The following is a 25135-nucleotide window of genomic DNA, read 5'->3' on the forward strand; positions in this document are numbered from 1 at the left end:
ATATGTAATCATTTAAATGTGCTGACGTTTGGCTTCACACCTGCCTGTACCGTTAGTGACTATAAACTACATTACAATGAATGTGGTCTGCTACTTCACTTCTTATTTTATTATATTTTTATTCTCTGTTTTGTGTGAGCATCTGTGTGCATGTACCTGAGGGATGAGCATGTGGAGATCAGAGGACAAGACCGGGGAGGGGCGAATGTTCCACACGTACACAGCGGCACCCCTGAACCGCACCCCAGCCCTCAGCTTACTTATTAACGTAATTTTTGTGTTGCTTGGTGGGGCTAGATCTAGTTTTGCAGCCCTGGCTGTCCAGGGACTCACTGTGTAGCCCAGATTGGCCTCTAATTCTCAGCAAGCAACCCTCAAGCCTCAGCCTCCAGAGTGCCGGGATTGCAGGCATGTATCCCCATGCCTAGCCGTGGTCTGTTTTAGAAGTGCTTTGCTCTCTGTTTCTCACAGAACCAAAGGACACGTTTCCTCGGCTCCACTTGGTTCTCAGAGCCTCTGCTTGTCCAGTACTAATTTGCATCCTGACCTGGAGAGCTCGGAATCCAAGTGTATCACGGAGTTTTAGATTCAGACAAATTCTTACCCGTGCTTGCTCGAAGAAGCCCTTTGTTTGACTTCTGTGTTCTACAAATTTGTACTTAGCTTATATTCCAGTTGATCATGTGGCTCTCAGAAAGGCTCATTTTGGAAATAACTAAGACACAGGCCCAGTGTATCAGTATTATTGTGTCTCACCGAAGGCTGGTGCTGCTTTGGCCCCGAAAACTGACTTGCCGGCCAGGATCAGGTGTACTTTCTTGTCAGGATCAAGATGCTAATCTTTAATCCTGCATCACAGGCCACCAAAGGATGAGAGATGTGCCCCTGCGTTTGGCACGGATCACAAGTATCGGTAGACTCTGGAAGTATCGAGTCTGAGTCCTCCTTTTAGCATGCTGCCATGTTTTAGTAGTGATGCTAATGCGGTACACCGAAACCTTTTATTGCCAAGGAGTTTGCAGTGCCGACAAACACTGCCGTGGCCACGTCAGAGTCCACGAAGACTTAGAGCAGCTGAGCCTGAGGGGCTTCCCAGTCTGTGGATTACAGTGATATCAGATAACAGATAGAAGTCATGGTGCTTAAACGGAACAGACGAGCTCTGGGGAAGTGCGGTGTAAGGTGTAAAAGCAGCGGGCAGCTGGGATCCAGTTAACGATCTCACCCGTGGTCGTCTCAGAGCTTAATTCTATGTGTCTTCAAGACTCTCTTCCTTCTGCTTTGTCCTGTCTTGGCCTCTCCTTTTAGCCTCTCCTTATAGCTCAACCATCAGTGTTAGTCAGGTCCCTTCCTAATTACGATAGTTAACCTGACATTAGACAAAGAGGACTAACTGGCAGCACTCCATTTGGCTTCTGGTAATCAGTTCAAGCAAAAGGTTGTTAGGAGCATGGCTTGAGTGCCCGTCTCATGCTCTCTGTGCTCCTCCAGTTGCCCCCATGCAGACCCTTTATCTCTGGGGATGGCCGAGGCTTCACTGCAGATGAATGGCTGCAGCGTGAGCTGTCATTAGTGGAGAATTGTATTATTATGATACTGTGAACTGGAAGTCAATGCCAAATGCGTGTCATTTTCAGTTTAATAATTCACTTCCCACTTTATAAAACTACTAATTAATAGACATCACTTCTGAAAATATAGTAATTATAGTATGAACACCATAAAGCAGTCTGAAAAGAAAGAATTATGTAACAAATCACTAAATATTTGTATAGGTAAAAATAGATTTACACCAGCCTTTATACCATATACCAAAATACTCTACATGACTATAGAGACAATTTTTTTCGTTTATTTTGTGTGTGTGTGTGTGTGTGTGTGTGTGTGTGTGTGTACATGTGTGTTTGTACGTGCACACCACAGCATGTCTATGGAGGTCAGAGAACAACTTATGGTTCTCTCCTTCTACTGTATTGGGGGACCCAGGGGTCAAACTTAAGTCCGTAGACTTGATGGCAAGAGTCTTTACCATGGAGCCATCTTTAAAAATCAGTGACAGAGGAGCACAGAAGACAGACTGCAGACTCTGAGGGACCAGAAAAGAATACAAAGGAAGTGGTGAATAGGAGAATATATGCACGACCTGAGCAGATGAGCTCCCAGAGCCTCACCACTTCTGACAAGCAGATGTGGGTGCTAAACAAAACGTTTGTCACTGACAAACCATTCACACTTAGAAGACAAGTAGACAGGAAGTTGGAAATTAGAATGAAACAATAATTAATATGCTCATTACTGCCGTAGAGTGATAAAACCAGCGTATTTGGGCATCAGTGCTGTCAGCGTCAAACACATAGATCCTTCTGTGGACCGCTCGGAATGCCTCATCCCCAAGGTCAGGAGAGTGTTTCCACTCTGACCTAGGGGTCCACTCTGAGGAAACGATATGAAGAAGAAAAGGCATCTTTCATACGCAGTTAGAGGGTGAGGCTGCCGAGACGGCTCGGTGGTTAACAGCGCTGCATGGTCGTCCAGTTGTGTCATGGTCAGGCTTTAGCCACCGTTATGAGAAGCAGTGTTTTATTAAGACCTGAGAGGACTTCTCAGGAGAGAGAACCGTAAGAGGGGTGCCTTTCTCTCCTGGAAACTGACTGAAGGAGGGGTGCCTCTCTCTCCTGGAAACTGACTGAAGGAGGGGCGCCTCTCTCCTGGAAACTGACTGAAGGAGGGGCGCCTCTCTCCTGGATGCTGACTGAAGGAGGGGCGCCTCTCTCCTGGATGCTGAGTGACTCTCCCTCCTCTCTGATGGGTGCAGTGGGCAGGGATTTCATTTGGTTTTTAAGACCAGAACCGTTTCACGGTGAAGAAGTCAGAGCCACTTCGGTTAGTGCTCCACGGGCCGTTTGCGGTGATTCTGGAATCTCTTGTGACGTTGCTGTCCTGTGTCTGCTTCTTGTGGTAATTAATGCTCTCTTCAGAAGTGGGAGGGGACATAAAGGAGGTGCACTCCTTAGGTTTTGTAAGCTAAAAGTACATTAGTGGATTTCTAAAGTGTTTTATTTACATGTCTATTCTTTCCTTATTTTACATTTGTATAGTATTTATGTATTTACATGCATTGTTTATTTGTAATATCTTACCCTGTGAGTGGTGGTACACGCCTGTGAGCTCAGGAATCAGGAAGTAGAGGCAGGAGGGCCAGCGTCATCCTCAGTGATACAGCTGAGCCACACAAGACCGTATCTCAAAATAAAACACCATTTTATTCATTATAAAAATGATATAAGCTTGTATTTTAAAAACTAATACAGAAAAAAGTAAATATTAATATGAAATACCAATGATACTTAGAATACATTTTTTAAAAAAGTATTCTTTAAAAGAATGCGAAAGTTGAGAGCAATGTGGTTTGCGTGGACAGGTTGTGCCCAATACCCAGGGCCTCCCCGGCTCCGACATGCACAGCAGGCAGTGGAGGACAGTAGAGGAGGTACTGTGTCTAGAATGGCTGCTCCTGCTTTACCAGTCGTATGACCCTGAGTAGTCCTCAACCCTGTGCTTTAGTGCTCTCCTCCTTAACTATGACTAGGCCAGTGGGTAAAAGCTCTTGCCGTGCAAGCCTGATGTCTCATTAGGGTTCCATTGCTGTGAAGAGACACCATGACCGAGGCAACGCCTATAAAGGAAAAACATTTAACTGAGGCTGGCTTACAGTTTCAGAGGTTCGGTCCATTATCATCAAGGCGGGAAGCAGGCAGGCAGACATGGTGCTGGAGGAGCTGAGAGTTCTACGAATGGATCTGAAGGCAGCCAAGAGATTAAGCATAGAGATCTCAAAGCCCACCCCCACACTTCCCACACTTCCTCCAACAAGGCAACAGGTCTTAAAAGTGCCGCTCCCTATGGCCAAAGTTCAAACTGGAATCTATGGGGACATTCCTACTCAAACCCCACACCTAAGAACTTGAGACTGAGAGAAATGAGTCTGAAAAGTTGTCCTGTGCCTTCCACATGATGTTTGCATGCATACGTTCATGTGTGTGTGCATGTAACCCCCCCGTGCTCGCTCACACACACACACACACACACACACGCACGCACGCACACACACGCACACACACACACCCCAATAGGAAGGAGTGGATTTAAAAAATAAGGCCAGAGACAAAAGGTGGTGAAATTAAACAAGTCAAATGCAAATCATTCTGCTAGCTCCTGGCGTGTGGAAAGTACTCAGTAACAGGTAAACACTAAGAAAAGTGTTACGCACAGTCTGGTTGTTGGGAGGAGGTCTTCGAGATGTATCCAGGCAGGGTCCACTGAGCATCTGCATGAGTAGTTCAGAAGAACGAAAAAGCACCTGTAGTGGAGGGCTAAGGATGGCAGCGCGGGGACAGAAGGGCAACTGGTTATCCCTGTTTAACGTAGAGGAGAGGTCGCCGGGTGTCAGAGTGTGGGTTTCTGGAGGACAGTCTCCTGGAGTTGAGCATTTAAAAGTGAATAATTACCAGTGCCTGTAGTACCAACTCTCAAAGGGAGGCCTCATCTTTTGGTGGGAATCAGAGAGCAGGGTCGTTGCAGCCGGGGTGAAGTCGGAACCTTCAGAATGGCCTGTAGAACGGTCTCAGCAACTCCTGAGCTTGTTTCTCCTTCCTGCGCCTAGACACTTGGGAAGTGCCGTTTGAGGAAATCTCAGAGCTGCAGTGGCTGGGTAGTGGAGCCCAAGGAGCCGTCTTCCTGGGCAAATTCCGAGCAGAGGAGGTGGCCATCAAGAAGGTGAGAGAACAGAATGAGACGGACATCAAGCATCTGAGGAAGCTGAAGCACCCTAACATCATCGCCTTCAAGTAGGTCGGCACTGGCTGTGCTGGGCTGCTCGGCTGGGGAGGGTGGGGGGTTGGCTGGGTGGGTGGGTGGGTGGGTGAATGGGTGGTGGCTGGCTGGGTGGGTGACTTTGCTTGGGGATGGATTTTAGAAAAACAGAGCAAGTGTGCTCCCCCACTGTCTATACTTAGGTTTCTGGAAGGTGTTTCAAAATCCCTTGATACGTGTAGGCTCCTAGTGTGCTGAAGGACTGCAAAGCCTGAGTCATACTCAAGCTTTTAATCTAAGAGCTCATCTTGCAAGGGCATGGAGGGAGGGAGGAAGGGAGGGGGGAGGGAGGGAGGGAGGGAGGAGAGCCCTGCCAGACACCGTAGATCGGCCACATCGGTAGGACGTCAAAGGTCACCTCACAATACTCCCAACAACAGCCTGAAGTTCAGTTCCGACAATCCTGACATCTGAGGTGACGTAACCCGTCGTCCCTCTGTGACGTCACAGATTTGTGTGTGTTCACATCTTCTCAAATCGTAACTCACGAGGACACGTGCCTCTATCCAGCGGCATCAGGTTTTACTTCATCCCTCTCCTGCAAACGCCAAAGATGGCTTTCTAGATCCAGTCATAGTCGGTGGTGATGCACTCATTTCACAGAGCAGTCGTGTTCGAGTGTGCGTGTGGATCCACGGTTTCTTAAATTCTTTTTTGCTCACAGCCCTTTCTTGCCCATGTAAGCCAAGCATTTCCTAATACTGAGTCGTAGAGAAATTCCCTTTAACAGTTCCTCACTGCATATAAGTTGACCATTCGTTTGACACTAAGGAACTTCGCATGGTAACGAGCTGGGCGTGCTGGTTTGCTGTTCATAAGGAATTGAGGGGCTGGAGGGACGGCTCAGTGATTAAGAGCACTGACTGCTCTTCCAGAGGTCCTGAGTTCAAATCCCACAACCACAACCATCTGTAATGGGATCCGATGCCCTCTGCTGGTGTGTCTGAAGACAGTCACAGTGTACTTAAAAGAAATAAATAAACCTTTAAAAAAAGAGAATTAAGTCTTGGCTGAATATTTAATGCTGCAGGATGTACACTATCTCCAACGTTTTTCAAAGTCACCTGATACTTTGATTTCATAGCCGTTCGTGCTGAGAACTCCACTCACACAAATACATAGTACAAAATGGCAAAGCATGTTCAGGGCTGTCTCAGAAATCATTGGAAATTCTGTCCTAATCCCAAGATAAAACTAATTCCATGGCCTTTTATGAATATCAAGTTAGAAACTCAAGTAGTAATTTTAGAGTCAAGCATTTTAGGGCTGGGGAGATGGTCAGTAAGGAAAGTGCTTATTACACAAGCGTGAAGACCAGAGCTCAGATCCCAGCTCCCTAAAATCTGGATGTAAGGGTGTTTGCCCAAAACTCCAGTGCTCAGTGAGCAGTAACATATTCCTGGTGCTCTGGTGGTCACAGACTGGCCAGTCTGGACAAAACACCAAGGTCAGGTCACTGAGAGACACTGTCTCAATAAATAAGGTGTAATAGTTAAGAAGGATTCCCTAATGTCAACCTCTGGTCTCCCTGTGTGCCCCATAGGCCAACATACACACACACACACACACACACACACACACACACACACACACACACACACACACACACGTACATGAAATGCAGCATTCTAACACAATACAATCCAAAAATCCAAAGGGAGACTGATTTGCACTTACCCACTGAAAAATGATGACAAGAAAACGCTAAAGTGTTTGTTTTCCATAGTTGAATTATTGTCTTTCTGTACGGTAAAAGTGAAAGTCTGCAATGTGCAGTCTCTAATGTGAGCTGAGGTATTACAGCGTTTGCTGGTGTTCTGTGGCTGACTGCAGGCCGGATTCGCTGTGTGTTTGACTTTGAGTTAATTTTGCTCACTGTACATTCAGAAACATGTTACTGTGGCCATACGCTTTCTGAACCCTCCATAGAGGTGTGTGGCCCCACGTGGGGCTACAACCCAGGGTTTAGGAAGGGTACTAACTGAAGAGGCCAGTCTCTGGTAAAATTGTGGAAAGCACTGGAGCTGGAGGGTGGCTGTGCTCACACCGGACCACCAGCGCGATGCAGCACTGTCCGGAAGTGCCGGGCTCAGGTGCGTCTACTTCCGCCCGAGCCGCTCCCTTGAGCTCCCTGCCTTGTCTGTTTTTATGCTGTCTCTCCACAAGCCTGAACAAGAGAAAGGAAAAGACTTTAGCTGTCCATCCACAAGCCTGAACAAGAGAAAGAATTGGCTTTAAAGAGGAAGAATGAAGGACTGGAATTGTAGCCCAAGTGAGATGGAAGACAGAAAATTGTCTTTAGCATGCCGGAACCTATTCTAAACTTTTGGGAGGTAGTACGGTGCAACCAATGAGGCTTTAGCAAGCATGGAAAAAAGTTAACAATTTGTCCTTCCTTAACTCAGGAGCAAGCAACTTTCCCCAGCAGCCCCAAGCGCTCCTCCTCTGGAAAACTACTTTTATGAAGTAAAGATGCCACGTGACTCATATCCCCGAGAAAGCAATAGAGTTGATTCCTGGGCACGTTTTTATGCAGTGCTGTTTGGATTCCCTTGTGAGATCCCTTACAGCAAAGGAAGGGGTGTGGGACAGAGGACCTGCGTCTGCTGGAGTACTGAGGCTCAGGTCAGGGACTTTTGTGCAGAGGACAGCCACTGTCATAATCCTGTCATCAAGTGCCCTGGTGAAAATGTTAGGCTTTAGAGGCTAAATATATTTTTTCCAGAGTCATAAATTTCAAGTTAACAGAAGGATAATGTTCAGCAGGCAGACAGACAGACAGACAGACAGACAGACAGACAAATAGAGACCGTCTTTTCTCTTCCATTTTCCTTCACTGAAATGATTGTGCTTTCCGTTATGGAAGAAGGGATTGAGAGCTTTGAAACCCAGATCACTACGAATGACTGGTGTATGCCTTTGGGCTTTTTGGCATGCCAGAAGCTGTGTGTCATCGATAGGAGAGCTTCCCAGGCGCGTGCCTGAGTAACGGAGGTAGACACGGATCCTAAGGGGTCAGGGGTCCTGAAGGGAGGAGTGTGTTGCTGTCTTTTCCCTTCCTACCATTTCCCACCTGCCCTACCAGTCCTCTACCTAGGCTGCATCTTTCAGCACTGTTGGGTTTGAGGAGCTGTGCTGGGACTCAACTCGCTGAGCTGAACACATTCAAACCATCCCCCTGCATGGCGAGCCTAGGACCCCTCACACAGGGTCATGGCACAATGTCACGTTTACAGTCGTGTGTCATTTGTTGCTCTGGTCGGCCAGTCATGGTCAAGACTCTCTGAAAGGCATGGGTGGGTTTTAGCACATATTTCTGTGTTTACAGATTCATTTGAAGTTAGTAAGAGTCACATGCAGAAAAAGTACAAGACAGGAAGACAATAGTCATATTTTCTTACTTTAAGAAAAACCAACTTGACTGTTTCTAATAGAATTCAATCCCAAGAGAAGGTAGCAATTAGAACTGATGACAAAGCTGTTATTTCTAGCTGCCTGGAAGCCTTGTCACAGTAGGGGACAGGTGGGATGATGACTCCTCATCTGTCAAAGTGAGGAGAAAAGCTCACAGGATGTGTCTCTGCTAGCCTGTTCCTGTCCATGCCAGCTGAGTCCGTGCAGGCATATTTACCCTTGCTTTCTTACGCGTCTTATGTTATTCCCTGAGAGGTCTCTATGCGCTGATCAATTACCTATTTGTAGTTGTCGTTCAGGGATGCTTCTCTAAGATTTAAAAAAATCCATTAAAAATCAAGACTTCGGGCATCCTAGAAAATGGTAAAAGAGTAGTTGATGTCTTTGTGGCATTTGAAAAAAACAAAACAAAAATCAATCTGATTGTTCTCCCTCATATACAGACTGTAACGCATATTCACGGATGTAAACAGATGTACGTGTGGGTCCAGAATCATGTGTAGGCAGGAGAACAAGAGTACGGGTAATGGGTGACAGGGACTGAATCAGGTGATGGCCTCTGCAGTCAGGAGAAAGGATCTGAAGCTAGTTGTTCCTCTAGCCCTAACTCTGCACTGGGCTTTTCCTCTTCGGTGAAATGAAATGTGTGGTACCGTTCCACTCTGCAACAGAAAGTCCTGTTTCTGGGGCTGGCTCAGGCTGGGTGCTCATGGGTGCATAAACATACACTCTGGAGTGGATTTTAGAATTCCGTGTGGAGTCCCATAGCTCCAGAACGGCTTCTCTCGCTGTGTGGCTGTTGGGACTGCTGGGCGCCTCAGGGCAAGCCAAGTGAATGCTGACGTGTAGCCTACTGCTGGCACACGCCAGTGCCTTTCCCCACTCCCTAAACCTTCCACTGCTTCCCACAGCAGCCTGGGAGACAGGGATGGGAAGCTGGCTGAAGACTGTCTGGTCCCTCAGGCTCTAGTAATTTCCCTGGAGAGTCCGAGGGGGTCCAAGTGTACGTACCAAATGGATCCATCTTGAAAACAGAACTGTGAGGTACAGTTCATACTATTTTTAGTTTAGTGAACTATGGCATTAACATAGGAATTCCCGCTACGATTGTTTATGCAGAAATTAAAAACAGAGTGTAATACAGTGAGGGCCAGGACTGGGCTTTGAAGCTAGACAAGCTTGTCACTGACTAAATGGATCTGATATTACCCTGAGCCTTCCCTGTAAACAAGGAAGGGTTAAGTCTATCCTGCGATGATTCCAGACAAATGAAGGAAAACATAGAAATGTGCTTGAAAGTCAGTAGCTCCTTTCTCATAGGACTTTTCTCCTACCCATGTCTCTCCGATGTATAATGGTGAGGGCCTATCAGCTGTGAGTGCTGGAGAGAAGGTAGCCATGTCAAGGACTGCCTGGGACCTTCCAGGCCTTATAGAAAGAGACCCTGAAGACCACCACCACCTCCGGAGTCTGTGTGAACAGAGAAAACTCATGGCTACTGAGAGAAGAAAGATCCCTTTGGACATGATCAAGACAAGTTTGATGGAAGATGCAGGACTCAATGGAATATCGCCTGTGTAGATGTGTGATAGGATACAATGTTATCTTTATTCTAAGTGGAAGGTAGAAAGTTGACCCACTTTTCTTTTTTTTTTTTTTTCCGGTTCTTTTTTTCGGAGCTGGGGACCGAACCCAGGACCTTGCGCTTCCTAGGCAAGCGCTCTACCACTGAGCTAAATCCCCAACCCCTTGACCCACTTTTCTTACTTTTCTATTTATATATTCATTCATTTATTTCCTCAGTCTAACTATTTTAAATTTGAGTAATTTAAAATTTAACAAGCAATCGTAAAAATATAAATACTTTAATTCTCTGCACATTAAAAATCTGTTTATGTTTAAAAGGAAAATATTTCAAGCCTCAGAAAAGAATACTTTTTGTCTCGGACTGAATGGTGTCACACAAGACTGCCCGATTAGCTCAGCCTCTTGCTGTCTAGACTTAGGGAGAAAGCAGAAATCACCTATGTGCTTACCAGAGAAATCGGTAGACCAGAAGGACATGTATTTAAGAACCAAGAACTGTGGGCTGGAGAGATGGTTCAGCGGTTAAGAGCACAGACTGCTCTTCCAGAGGTCCTGAGTTCAAATCCCAGCAACCACATGGTAGCTCACAACCATCTGTCATGGGATCTGATGCCCTCTTCTGGTGTGTCTGAAGACAGCTACAGTGTACTTGTCATATAAGATAGATAAATAAATAAATAAATAGATAGATAGATAGATAGATAGATAGATAGATAGAAAAAGAATCAAGAACTGTTACCTGTATTATTTTGACATCGTGTGGGTAAGGAGGGGCCCTTATCAAACACTCCCGAGGCACATGTGTGTGCATGTATGTTGTCTATACTCATGTACTCCCGTATGTTTCCTTCAAAGGGGTGTTTGCACTCAGGCACCGTGCTACTGCATCATCATGGAGTACTGTGCCCACGGACAGCTGTACGAGGTCCTGAGGGCCGGCAGGAAGATCACGCCCCGGCTGCTCGTGGACTGGTCCACAGGGATCGCCAGTGGGATGAATTACCTCCATCTCCATAAGATTATACATCGAGATCTCAAGTCGCCCAAGTGAGTCCTGTTTCTTGTTTGAAGAAGTCTGTGTCTAGTGAGGCGGGGAGTCTCACACTGTCATTTCAGCCCCACAGTGGGTAACTGCTTACGTGTCTTAGCACTGAAGTTGAGCTGTCCCTTGCGGTGGGACGTGTCCAGGCTCTTAGCTCAGGCGTTCCCTTCTGTGGCTTTTGAACTATTCAGCTATGCACAAACTTCATCATGATCTGAAGTATTCATCGTTCACCATATCAATAATTAAAGCTGGTCTTTCCCCCACTCGAAACCTCGGGCTGTGGTTTTCCTGTACTTTAAAAACACTTTAACTGACTTTCAGAAATGTTTACAACACAACAAGATAAAAAATGACTGACTAGAGAGAAGGGATGGAAATGCAGCTCAGTGGTGGAGTGCTTGATTCAGTCCCCGGCACAGAGAGGGGAGGACAGATTCACAAGCTATGAATCCACGGGCTCTGTACAGTTATCTGAGGTACCCTTCAGATTTGGCTCTGTACAGTTATCTGAGGTACCCTTCAGATTTGGCTTTGAGCTTCTGAGAGTGTAACACAGGAAGCAATAAGCTGATACAAGGTTCAGAATGGCCATAAGAAATAGATAGGGCCCTGTAGTGTTTAGGGCCCAGTGCCCAAATCATTAACATTCTCACATGTTGAGAGAGTTTCTTCGGGTAAAGCCAGTGTATGTGCATTCGTGTGCACGTGTGTGCAGTGTATGTGGTGTGTGTGTGTGTGTATGTGTGTAGCGTGTAGAGTGTGTCTAGTGTGTATGTAGTGTATGTGTAGTGTGTGTATGTGTAGTGTGTGTGTGTATGTGTGTGTGTGTGTGTGTGTGTGTGTGTGTGTATGTGTGGTGCGTGTGGGAGTACGTGTGTGTGTGTGTGCTTGTGTGTGCGTATGTGGTTGTGTGTGTGTGGTGTATATGTGTGTGTGTGTGTGTGTGGTGTGTGTGTGTATGTGTGCATGTGTGTGTGTGTGTGTGGTATGTGTGTGTGTAAGTGCATGTGTGTGTATGTGTGTGTTTGTGGTAAGTGTGTAGTTTGTGTATAGTGTGTGTGTTTGTGGTGTGTGTGTGTATGTATAGTTTGTGTGTAGTGTGTGTGTGTGTGTGTTTGTGGTAAGTGTGTAGTGTGTGTGTGTGTATGTGTGTGTTTGTGGTGTGTGTGTATAGTTTGTGTGTGTGTTTGTGTATAGTGTGTGTGTATGTGTGTGTTTGTGGTATGTGTGTAGTTTGTGTGGTGTGTGTGTGTGTGTGTGTGTGTGTGTGCGTGTGCGCGTGTGCACAGAGATGCGGAAGTATCAACATTCTCACTTGTATCCACCTTTAAAACTAGCAGAGGCAGTTTGTTCCGGGGCGCATTGTAAATGGCTCTCATGAAAGCAAAACATGCCTTGTACGGAAGCTGCTTGAACTTTGGTTCTTGGTGCCCGTCCGTGGCGTGGAGAAGACTCAGCACCCTCTTAGCTCAGACGCATCCCCTGAACGTGATGCACACCTAATGCCATGGTCCCGCTTGTGGGTGGCAGAGAGGAAAGAGGCCTAGAAGACTGTGTGGCTTGGCAGAAGTCACTCTCAGCAGTGGAGGAGGCTGAGTGCCCGGGTTCTAATGCGGTGCCCAGGAGCAACAGGAGCTGTGACTGACTCGGAGGGGTAGAAGATGGTGGCTGACGCGTCAGTCACCGCTGACACTCATAGTTCTCACCAGCACTAATGATCTCTTTGTTGTCTTTGTTTCTGTTTAAAGTGTTCTAGTGACTCACACAGATGCAGTGAAAATTTCAGACTTTGGCACATCTAAGGAGCTCAGTGATAAAAGCACCAAAATGTCCTTTGCTGGCACCGTTGCGTGGATGGCACCTGAGGTGATCCGGAACGAGCCTGTCTCCGAGAAGGTTGACATATGGTGGGTAGGACTCCCTGGCAGGCTGGAAGCCCCGCCCACTTCCACCTGACTGCTGCCCCTCCCACCCTGCTTCTCCTTCCGTGAATGCCCTTCTTTGCCTCTCACTTCTGGTTTCACATTCCCTAAGGTTTGACCCAGGATCAGTTCTACAGCATCTCCATGAATATATGGAACTTTCTAGAAAACCAGAACTTAGTTTTGAACGACAATCTAGTGTTGAAGGCTTTATGAAATGCATTGCATAATTCTCTGCTTTTTGAGTAAAATACATTAAATAAAATTTACTTGGTCTTAATGACATAGGTCATTACATACAGTTACCATACAGTTCAGGGTGTCCTGAAACCTGCCACGCACCCAGGCTGTCCTTGAACTCGTGATCCTCCCAGCTCAGCCTCTGAGTGCTGAGACGGCTGAGTGTGAATCCATCCCCCTGAGTGAACTGCCTTCCCTGTCCCTGCCTGCCTTAGGTCGTTTGGAGTCGTGCTTTGGGAGCTGCTGACAGGGGAGATCCCCTACAAGGACGTGGACTCGTCGGCCATCATTTGGGGTGTTGGCAGCAATAGCTTGCACCTCCCGGTTCCTTCCACTTGCCCAGACGGATTCAAAATCCTTATGAAACAGACGTGGTAAGAAAGGCATTTCTGCTGCTGTTCTCTCTTACTCTCTGCCTAAAAAGCTATTAAAAGAGCAGAGACCGCTACAGGGTTTGGAAGGAGCCACACTGTGGTGGGATCACACGAGCTCCGAAATTTTAGAACCTTGCATCCAAATGCTGGTTCTGACTTTTCGTTACCTACGAAATAGGCGTGCCTGATGGTAAAGTGGAGCCATCTCCTGTGCATGGAATTGGGTGTGACTGATGAAAATATAAGCAAGGGTTCACCGTGATGTCTGGAGACAGTCCCCTCCCTAACAGCTGAAGACTAAGATCACTTCACGGTCCCCAGGAGGTCACAGACCTACACTTCCAGGCCATTAGTAGAGCCTTATCCTAGTCGCGTTTTTCCTGTACATCTAAACGGTCTGGGATATAGCGATTCTAGGAATAAAATGTGTATTTCATAAAGCAGAATAAATCCGCAGCCCCCACGCCCCACCCCCAGACACAGCCTCCGAGATGAACATGCTGTCTGTCCTCTTAGGCAGAGTAAGCCTCGAAACCGGCCTTCCTTCCGGCAGACACTCATGCATCTGGACATCGCCTCTGCAGATGTGCTTGCCACCCCTCAAGAAACGTACTTCAAGTCTCAGGTAAGCCAGCACACTCTTACCGCGTGGGACTGAAGAGACAGCCAGGGAGCAGTTAGCCATGTAACCGCCATACGACCCTTGTCATACGTCGTTGTGAGACGGTAACTGTGGTAATAGGCAGACATGACCGTGAATCCTGGTGACATCGTTTAAGGAGTGAGGGTCTGAACGCTGCATCCGGCCTGTGCTAGACTCAATGTCGCTGCAGCTCTTCACGAAGGCCTTGCTCACTCTGATGCACAAAACCTGGAAACGAGGGTGGGAACTTGGGGACCAGTCAGAGGCACAGCAGAATTAGGCCGTAAAGCATCTGTTAGCCTCCACTGTACTAAAATTTCCCACAACTTACATGTAAAAAAAAAAAAAAAATACACGGGGCTGGAGAAATGACTCAGGGGTTAAGAGCACTGACTGCTCTTCCAGAGGTCCTGAGTTCAATTCCCAGCAACCACATGGTGGCTCACAACCATCTGTAATGGGATCTGACGCCCTCTTCTGGTGTGTCTGAAGACAGCTATAGTGTACTCATATACATAAAATAAATAGTTAAAAAAATACACATTTGTTTAACCCACCATTCTGTAGGCAGTTCAAGCCGGACAGTTTTCACGATGCTTTGGATCCCAGGTTAACAGGAAGGTGGCCGGTTCCGGGTGGTCTTCTTAGCAGGTGTGCTGACATCTGGCTAGTTCCTCCATCTTCCCTGGCCACCTGCTCGGCCACAGGCTAGCTCAGCCAGCTTCCTCACTCCTGTTTTTTCTGTTTGTTTTCACGGTGACAAACAGATCGAGAAAGCAAGAGCAGTACAGGTGCTTGCCCTAGTGCCACATCGGCTGAAGCAAGTCACCGGCCACCAGACTGATGACAGAGTGGGCTCGACAGGCATGGAGCCAGAGAACGGGAGGAGTGGCTGTTGGGTGGAAATGTTCTAAGGATGGTGCTCTAACCACTGTCACTGTGAGCACGGAGCAAGCAGAGTGAGGACACGTTCCCTGTCCCTAACAGAGGCAGGCCAGATCACAAGGCATAACAGTAAAGATGGAGGCCTAAGTTCTCCCTCTGTGTGTACAAAACCATCATCGTCATCGTCACCATCACTTTGTCAACACTAGGGATTTAGACAATCACTCTGCCACCGAGCTTTACCTTCGACTTCTGTTGTTCGTGTTTTGTTTTGTTTTTTTTTAAAGATTTACTTATTTTATTTATATGAGTACACTGTCACTGTCTTCAGACACACCAGAAGAGGGCATCAGATCCCATTACAGATGGTTGTGAGCCACCATGTGGTTGCTGGGATTTGAACTCAGGGCCTCTGGAAGAGCAGTCGGTGCTCTTAACCGCTGGGCCATCTCTCCAGCCCCCGTGTTTTGTTTTATTTTGTTTTGTTTTTATACAAGGTCTTGCTAAGTTGCCCAGGCTGGCCTTGAACTCGCTCTACAGCACAGACAGTTCTTGAATGTGGGATTCTTCCCGCCTCAGCATCTAAGTAGCTGGGCTTGGAGGCCTGCACTACAGGCCCAGCTTAGAATTGAGCCATTAGTACTAACTTTCATATCGGACACCTGTCTTTTCCTCACTTAATGTTATTAAGTTTCTAAAATGAATTTTTCTGATGTGACTTCCATCTCTGCAGTGGCTTCCAATATTGTTTCAAAGATTTATTCTCAGAAGAGACATTTTATGACATACATTTATTGACTGAAAACATGCTAAATTAAACGCAAAAAAAAAAAAAAATGTTAGGATAGGAGCAGACGCAGAGACCCAGAGCCAAACACTAGACAGACCTTAGGGAATCCCCAGCAAGAAAGGAAGGAAGAATTGTGGGAGCTAGGGGGGCGTTGAGGACACCACAAGAACACAGTCCACAGAATCAACGAAGCAGGGCTCCTCAGGGCTCACAGAGACTGGAGTGACCACCGGGGGCCTGTGTGGGTCTGACCCATCCTCTGCATATGGGTTATGGTCGGTCGTGTACTTGATGTTCTTGTGGGACTCCTAACAGTGTGAGTGGGGCTGTCTCTGTCTCTTTTGCCTCCTACTGGGCGGCCTCCCTCCTCCCCCCCTCCCTCTCCTCCCGTCCTCCCTCCCCTATCTCCTTCAGTTCACATTCCTGTGCAGTGTCCTGTTCTGCTGCACTTGCTCTGGGACACTGTGCTCCACACCTTCTCTTAGGCTTTTTCTTAAGCACAGCCAGTGTGTCAGCGGATGTGAAGCTAGCCCAGAACCTCCCAGACACGTGATCCTCAGTCCTAAGGGCTTTCTTTCTGCGTCCATACTCCCTTGACTTCAGTCGAGCGCATTTGTCCAAGAGGGATGGTCCCTGTTCCCTGTGCTGTTTCTGATGTGGAGAACCTGGAAAAGAGAGGGCACTGTGTCAGGACAGTGGGCGGGGCTTGCAGTTACAGCCGTGAGGATGTTCGTGTTTGATTCCGCAGTGCTTCCTGAGCACTTACCCTGACAGAGCTCTTCTAGGAAGTTTGGGCGGGGGAGCATGTAGAGGCACAGAAGGAAACGCCTGTACATGGTCCTGTGGACACGTCAGGGAAAGAAACTGCGACATTCACAAAATTAAACTTTCATCACTCAGGCTGAATGGAGAGAAGAAGTGAAAAAACATTTCGAGAAAATCAAAAGTGAAGGGACCTGTATCCATCGCTTAGATGAAGAACTGATTCGTCGCCGCAGGGAGGAGCTCAGGTCAGCTGACCCCTCTTCTCACCCCCATGTTCAGAAATGAGCCGGGACACTGGGGAACCGCCACTTCCTTCTCCCCTCATCTTTCCACTCTCTTTTCCTCCGTTGCTTAAATTTAACCATCCTGGGGAGTCCGGAAAGGCTGATCTCAAAGAAGCAGAGACTAGGACGGTGCTTACGGGAGTCTGGGATGGTGCGGAGGGATGGGGTGGGAGAAGCTGGCTAACGGGTGCTGTTATAATTAGAAGAAAGTTCCTCGATTCTCGTGCACACTAGGACGACAGGTAACAATAAAGCACTTGATTGCCCAGCTACTTCCCCCTCACTCAGGGTTCCTTCATTGCTTGCTTCTGTGTGGTCCCTGCAAGCTTGGGACTTAGTATGTAGATCATGCTGCTAGAAGTCACAGGACCTGCCTTCCTCTGCCTCCTGGGCACAAGGATTGAAGGCCTGAGCCACCACACCTAACTTTTGGATTATTTTTTAATTTTTAATTACGCTAGAAGAAAGGATTTGGTTTCCAACATGAAGAAACAATCGTTTTCTTGGAGGAGATTGCCATGGTTACCCTGATTTTTTTCCACTGTTATTATTTTAAATTATATTTATTTCTGTGTACGAACACATGAGTGTGGATGCCCACAGAGGCCGGGGGTATCGGATGCCCTGGGATGCAGGTGGTTGTAAGCTGCCTGATGGGGGTGCCAAGAACTGAACTCCAGACCTCTGGAAGAGCCGTCCATACATTTATCTGCCGAACCATCTCTCCAGCCCCTGATTTGAACACTGTACAACAAGTACATGTGTCCAAATATCACTTGGTACCTCATAAAGAGGTACAACTTTTGTATCAGTTAAAAAAATAATTAACGTATGAACAATAAAAGGTTACCTGTGGTTAGGGATGGTTCGGTGAAAAGGTCTTGCCACAGGAGTATGAAGAACTGAATTCTTCTATTATGCCAGAGCCCATACAAAGCAGGGCAAAGCTGCCTCTGGTCCAAGAGCTCCTGGGGCAAGATGGGAGGCAAGACGGGAGAGTCCCAGAAGCTCTGGGCCAGCCAGTGTGGGGTGTGCAGTGCAGAGGCAGACAGAGAGCCCCCGGCACAGCGGTAGGGGAGGAACAACAGTTAAGGTTGACCTTGGACCTCCACACAGACACTGTGGAATGTGTGCACCACACGCATAGCCACCTTCATGTAGAACTCTCTACCCTCCTGTCAACCGTCCCCTCCTTTAACGTCCTTTACAACAGAGATTCTTAGAGCACTTCCACTGTTCTCAGTGCCTGCCATCGGAGCCAGGAGTTTACAAGTTCTAGTTCCTGGCCTCCACTGTATTAGGCAGTTAAGCCTCTGTAACAGAAGTGCCATAATTTAGCAATTTATAAACAGAAGAAGTGTACTGCTCATGGTTCTGGAGGTGGAGCAGTTTAACATCAAAGCACCAGGAAACTCAGTATCTGTAAAGATTATCCTATTCATTATCGCATCATTATCATATCATTATCATATTCAGTATCATATCATTAGTGTGTATTATCATATCATTAGCATGTCATTATCATATCATGGCACCCACATGTGTCCTCACATGGTGGAGAAACAATGGTTCCCTTTAATACCTCCCTGCCGCCTCCTCCAGTACAGGTTTACATTTGGATCTGCGGGGAAGCACCAAGACCACACACTCTGTGCAGTGATAAGTCTGTGGTCCTAGTATTATCCTTAAATTCTTCCCATTAGCATATAAGGACATTATATTGTATTGATGGGGCACAAATGAAGGACTATACAGTGCACACAGACTGAATTCTTACTTTATATGTGGTCTACTTGGCTCTCTGAATGGCCGGTGGGGCCCTTGGGGTAAACACAGTTTAGATTTCCCTGGGCCTAGTGCTTTGCAGCAAGCCGCTGTGCATGTCATCAGAGCTGACGCTGTGCTCTCGTCGGCAGGCATGCCCTGGATATTCGAGAGCACTATGAGCGGAAGCTCGAGCGGGCTAACAATCTGTACATGGAGCTGAGCGCCATCATGCTGCAGCTGGAGATGCGGGAGAAGGAGCTCCTCAAGTAAGTATTCAGCCGGGGCCGGTCTTAGCTGCTTTGAACCTGTTAGTCAGCAGGGCCTGGTGCTCTTGCGTGGGGCCGTGACAGCGGACATGCAGATACGTTAGTTACTAGTCAACATTCCTTAAGGACGTGGGTAAGGTGCACATGCGAGAGTTGCTGCAGGTCTGAGACAGGACCATTCGCTGGGCTAACGTGTGTGCTTTACTCTGCCACATGGCTCAGAGATGGGCTTCGTTCTCAGAAGAGCTTCGTGTGGATAAGCAGAGACTCCCTGACTTCTGGGGAGTAAAGTACTGCTGGAAACTGTGCAAGGGATCCCCGACGGGGCCAAAATGACCAGGGGGTCTTGACCCCAAATAAGCAAAGCTTCTGACCTTTATCGCATTGGGGAAGACAAAGATAATGCACGAGTTTGAGCTAAGGACAGAATAAAGCTGAGTTAATTTAAATTCAGTACCTTCAGATTGTTTGCTTAAACTCGAGTAGCAGCCTGGTTGTACAACAAGCTGATGTATCTGTTAAATGTGGCCAGAACCTGTAGGCAAATGAAGATCCTGGCCACGCCCCTCCCTGTTTAACAGATAATTTACTGTACACATCTTATTTACAGTGTTATACACTGTATTAATATGAACGCCTCTTTTCTACTTGAGGCATTTTTCAAATTAGTTACTTGAGAATTTTTCTAGAAGGAGATGAGTTTGACCATATTCAGCCCTACCCATCCCCTCCTAGATCGCCCCCCCCCCCCCCGTCCCTACCCATCCAACTTTATGTCCCCAACTTTAAGGCCAATATTAAAGAAAACCAGCTCTCCCTCCCTGAGGAGCTATCCACCAGCAGCAGCTCCTTGGCTTAGGGATGGGACTTCACATCAGACTCCTCTCTCCTTGCTAGGGTTTGGTTTGAGCTTGCACGGGGCTGGTGCATGCTCTCAGATCCGCTTTAAATTCATGTGCATGACTGTCCTGTCTCCAGAGGACGCTGTTCTCTTGTATTTGTTTAGTGCCTCTGGCTCTCACAGTCTGTCTGCTCCTTCTTCTGCCGTGATCTCTGAGCCTTGGGGAGGAGGGCATTGCATTTATGTTCCCTGGAGGGTGAGCATTCCACAGCAGCCCCTTACTCTCCGCACCTCGGTCAGCTGCAGGTCTCTGTATTAATCACTACAAGCAGAAACTTCTCAGACAAGGGCAGAGAGGTCTAAGGGTGTAAAGAGAAGTCCTTAGGAGTCAGTTTGATACTGTGTCCACTTGTAGAAGAATAGGAGGGTCTCCTTTAGGGCCAATGACTAGCTTAGTCAGAGATGCTCAGTCTGAAAATGATGCCAGGTGTGGGTGATGCCAGCTGTGGGCTTCATCTGAAGTCAAATGAGAAAGCAGTCGTTACCCCTACGCACTTTGTGCCACGACTGCACCAGGAAGCGTGCCTCAGCAGGATGGTCATTACTGTGGGTGTCGGGTTCACAGCAGGAAAGGTTGATAACGACTTTCCTCCACCAGTAGCATATGTAGAACCGTCCAGCACTATGAAAGCTGGCCAATAGAGATGGGCTTCCAGGTCAGTACCAGCTTACTGTTTCTGTGCTATATAATTCAAATACAAGCTTGTCAGCAATGGGGTCTCACTGTCCAGCTCTGGAGGGAACCAAGAGCATTGGCAAGAGTCTGCAATAGTTTAGATCTTTGGAAGCTCAATGGAGGCCCAGACTACAGAAGCAGTCTTTTTACTTGTCAGCCTGTGGCATCTAGTAAGGGCGCTGGTGTCTGTCTGTCTGTCTGTCTGTCTCTCTCTCTCTCTCTCTCTCTCTCTCTGCGTGTGTGTGTGTGTGTGTGTGTGTGTGTGTGTCTCGTAGGTTTCCATTTAATTGTTTTGAGAAGTTTCTAGAGATTTTTTTATCCGTTTCTGTGTCCCCTCCTCTTCCCAGCTCTCCCACTCCCCGTGCTAATTTAACTCCTTCCTGTCCCGTTCCTCTTCAAGCTTCTCCACCACTGCTTTCTCTCTCCTCTCCCTTCAAAACCCCCTCTGGGCCGCACCTCTCAGTGTTTTCCTGACCCCCATGGCTACTCCAAATAGACGGACCTATCTGAAGATTTTGAAATTTTTCTATTCTATTTTCTTTTAAAAAACTTGTGTGTATATTACCGTTGTTTTGCCCGCACCTGTGTCTGTGCACCATGTGGATGCAGTACCCACAGGGGACAGAAGAGGGCATCAGATCCTTTGGGCTGGAGTTACAGATGGCTGTGAGCTGCCTGTGGACCTCGGGAGTCAATACCCAGGTCTCTAGAGCAGCCACTGCTCTTAACTGCTCAGCCGTCTCTCCAGCCCCATCTTGGCTTTTTCTTGATAGCTGAATAATATTTCATTGTGTAAGTAGATCACCTTTTCATTATCCATCTTCAATTCATGGGTATATGGGCCGTTTCCATTTCCTGGCTGTTGTGACTAATGCAGCAATGTGCGTGGATGAGTGGGTACCTCTGTGGCAGGATATGGAGTGCTTCCTGTATATGACCAAGTAGCATAGCTGAGTCACGTGATAGGTCTGTTTCTGACTCTCCCTTGGTGACTACACCAGAGTGCACTCCCCCAGCAGTGAATGAGTGCCCCCCCCCCCGTCCCACATTGATCCAGCATTTGCTGTCATTTGTTGTGTGCGGGTAATCTTAGCTGTTCTAGTTAGGGCAGGATGATTGGGAGGATGTTGTCTAGTTCCACAGTCATCATCTTTGACCAATTTCTGTCCTGCCTTTCTGTCTACCAAAGCCAACGAGTGTCTCTTTTCCTTTGTCCCACAGGCGAGAGCAAGCAGTGGAAAAGAAGTATCCTGGGACCTACAAGCGACACCCTGTCCGTCCAATCATCCACCCCAATGCCATGGAGAAGCTCATGAAAAGGAAGGTTGTGTCTCACAAGGCTGGCGTACAGACTAAGCGGTGAGCCCGCTGCGTCCATCCATCCATCAGTGGATAAATGAGGGCACTGGGAAAGTGGTCTCGGAGTGGGGGGGTGGAAAGGTGGTCTGAGGGGTGGAAAGGTGGTCTTGGAAGGGGGGATGGAAAGGTGGTCTCAGAGTGGAGTTAGGGTTAGGTGGAAAGGTGGTCTGGGGGGGTGGAAAGGTGGTCTCGGAGTGGGAGGTGGTGGAAAGGTGGTCTCGGAGTCGGGGTGGCCGTTCTGTAGCTCACTATCTGCATATTGGGCTGTAGATGAAACCACACAGGAAGGTGAGGGACAGCATGGCACAGACTCCAGAGGTCTCACCTTTACTACCTGAGGCACTTTGTCTCAGCACCACATACAGGGAAGAGAAGCATACAGCAAGGACAGGCAGACCTGGGTTAGCATCCAGCCATGTCGCCCTGTCACTTTCAACACCAGTATCCTCATGGTTCAATCGTGTCGTTGGGGCCCATGGGACTTCTTTCCATTCTTATAACCCTTAGAAACAGATCTGAGTCAACCCAGTTCTTGATTGTGACACGGTGATCTGTGCACTTTTATCAGTATGTTTACTTTGTTGTTCTTCCTCCTCCCCCTCCCCAACCTCTCCTCCTCCTCTTCCTCCTCCTCTTCCTTCTCCTCGTCCTCCTATTTTCCCTCCTCTTCCTCCTTCTCCTCCTCCTTTTCCTCTTCCTTTCTCCACCTCTTCTTCCTCCCACTCCTCCTCCCCCTCCTCCTCCTTCCCCTCCTCCTCCTTCTCCTCCTCCTCCTCCATCTTCTTCTGCAGTTGCCCAGACTGGCCTCAAACTCAATGTCCTCCTGCCTCAACCCCTTGAGTAGCTAGAGTAGTAACAAATGTACCCAGTTGTAAAGTTTGAATAACATGAAATCACCTTAAGGGCACTGGCATTCAGAATCAGAGTTTAACTTTTAAGAGATCACATTCTTTTCCCCATTTACTTGCTCGTTTGCCTGTTGGTCGGTCAGTTGGTTGATATGTAAGATAGAGTTTCTCTGCATAGCCCTGGCTGTCCTGGAACTCACTCTGTGAACCAGGCCTCAAATTCATAGAGCTCTACCTGCCTCTGCTCTGGAGTGCTGGGATTAAAGGCGTGCAGTAGCACTACCTGGTTTCTTCCTTTATACTGATTTAATCTCAGTATAAGAGAGTGCAGCTACATCTCTGTGGAGTGTAGGTTTAGCATGCGTGAGGCCCGAGTTCGATGCTTAGCGCCTTTGAAGACATCTTAAAATACTTTGCACTCCTTTGTAATTACCAAATGCTACTGGGCAGTATAATTCTCACACGCCAAAGAACTGGCTCCATCCCAGACAGGTTAACCGAAGGAAAGAACATCCCAAGCCTGAGCTTGTAAGACTTGAACAAAATGCCGTAGAAAACAGGAAGTGGAAAACACAGGCCAAGAATGTGTTTTTAACTTTTAAGTAAAGATAAGAAGGTAGTAGGGGTTTTTATGGCATTTTCATACACGCTTAGATCTCGTTGACCCTACAACCTTCTTCTCTCTCCTTTTCACCACCTCCCATATTCTCGTTCCCCATCCCTGCTTAAACCCTTCCACCCCAGTCTTTTCCCCTCCTTGTCATAGAGATGTATTCCGTAAACACACACACACACACACACACACACACACACACACACACACTCACACACACACTCACACTCACACTCACTCACTCACTCGTCTCCCGGAAAGCCCTTCCTCTGACTCTCCAGGGCCTCTTCCTAGTTTCCTGACCTCCATACATATTCACCCATAAACACATGTGTCCATATATGACAGAGAACAGGGGTATTTGTCTTTGAGCCTGGGTTACCTTAATAGTTTTCAGATCCATCTGCTTTTCTGAATTTCCCATAGTTTTTCTTTACAGCTGAATAAAATTCTGTTATGCACGTGCACCTCATTTCCAGGCTGCAGGAACATGTGTGTGCATGATTCTCTGTAGTGGGGCACGCAGCCCGTCAGGTATTTCCACAGGAGTGGTAAGACTGGTCATGTGGTGACTCTAGCTGTGGCTCTGTGAGGATCCCCTTGATCTCCACAGCAGGACCAACAGTAAATTAGTCCCTCCTCACATCCTGGCCAGCACTGGCTGTCATTTGCTTTCCTTGGTGAAAGTCACTGAGTGAGGTGAAAAGGAACTTCACAGTAGTTTTGTGTGGTGTGTGTGTGTGTGTGTGTGTGTGTGTGTGTGTGTGTGTACATGTGCATATGTGTACAGCTGCACATGTATGTACATACAGAGAAGAGAGGTCATTCTTGACTTGTTCCTCCTGGCATCTACATTGTTTTTTGAGGTTTTTTGGTGTTTGCTTGTTTGTTTTGAAACAGGGTCTCACACTGGCCTAGAGCTCACTCAATAGGCTGGGCTGGATCTACCTGTCCCTGCCTCCTCCTTCCCCTACCCCCACTCAGCCCCACTCCAAGCTGGGGTTCCTTTTTTTAACCAAGGGTGCAGGATCAAATTCACTTCCTCAAGCTTGTGTGGCAAGCACCTTGCTGGTGGAGCCATCCCTCAGCCCTGTTGAACCCTTCAGAGTCTTCACTGGCCATTTGTGATTCTTCCTTTGAAGGTATTCTATTCAGCGCCTTCACCTACTTTTTTTTAAAATTTGGTCACTTCCTGTTTGTTTGGGGGTCTCTGTTTTTCTCCACACTGACCCCTGCTGGCTCTATAGCTGGCAGAGATCATTACCCTAGTCTGAAGGCTTCACTCAGTTTCCTTGCCTCTTGCGTTGTGGAGACGCCTCAATTTCCCACTTGTTAGCTGTTGCTTTAGCTCCTGAGTGCTAAGAAGACTGTGCAAACTCGGACACTCAGCATAGACCTCTCCAGCCCTAACTTCTAATGACCACGCTATGACCTAAGTCTAGGCGCCCAGTTACTTATCGTCCTGGCCATTTCTGTTCCCTGCTCCCTGGCTGAGACGCTGCTTTCAGAGGTGGCCAGCACAGCTCTCGTTTTAGGCTTTCGTGGTCCTAGGTAGGGACAGTCCAGTCACCGACTCGTCTCTGCCTACGGTTTTGAGACCAAGTGTGCCCGGGAAGCAAAAGGAACCATGTGACTTAAGACTGTGAGTTGATGTTCACTTTGATGCCGGCCGTAAAACTGCTTCAGAGTTTGCAGCCACGACCAGGGGTTTAGTAAATGAGACCAAGAGCCAAACCCAGGGCAGGCAGCATGAAGGACACTGCTGTCAGTCACCTTCAGAGGTAGAACTGTTAGATTATTTAGACAGTTCAGTCATTTCCAAGTCAGAGACTCAGAGATCTTGGGAGGGAGATCAGACAGAAAAGAAAGGAAAGGAAAGGAAAG

General features: G+C 47.6%; 1 protein-coding gene across 1 annotated transcript in view; it reads left to right on the forward strand.

Moving 5' to 3' along the window:
* The window catches only part of Map3k13 (mitogen-activated protein kinase kinase kinase 13), a 110335-nt gene that overhangs the window by 75283 nt on the left and 9917 nt on the right, over positions 1–25135 (forward strand). The window contains exons 3-10 of the mRNA XM_032900002.1: positions 4664–4847; positions 10729–10920; positions 12667–12825; positions 13296–13454; positions 13971–14079; positions 16673–16782; positions 18738–18854; positions 21653–21790. Of these exons, the coding sequence (XP_032755893.1) occupies positions 4664–4847; positions 10729–10920; positions 12667–12825; positions 13296–13454; positions 13971–14079; positions 16673–16782; positions 18738–18854; positions 21653–21790 (1168 nt within the window). The remainder of the gene's footprint in view (positions 1–4663; positions 4848–10728; positions 10921–12666; positions 12826–13295; positions 13455–13970; positions 14080–16672; positions 16783–18737; positions 18855–21652; positions 21791–25135) is intronic.

This window comes from Rattus rattus, chromosome 4 (assembly GCF_011064425.1).
Source record: "Rattus rattus isolate New Zealand chromosome 4, Rrattus_CSIRO_v1, whole genome shotgun sequence".
NCBI classification, from domain to species: domain Eukaryota; kingdom Metazoa; phylum Chordata; class Mammalia; order Rodentia; family Muridae; genus Rattus; species Rattus rattus.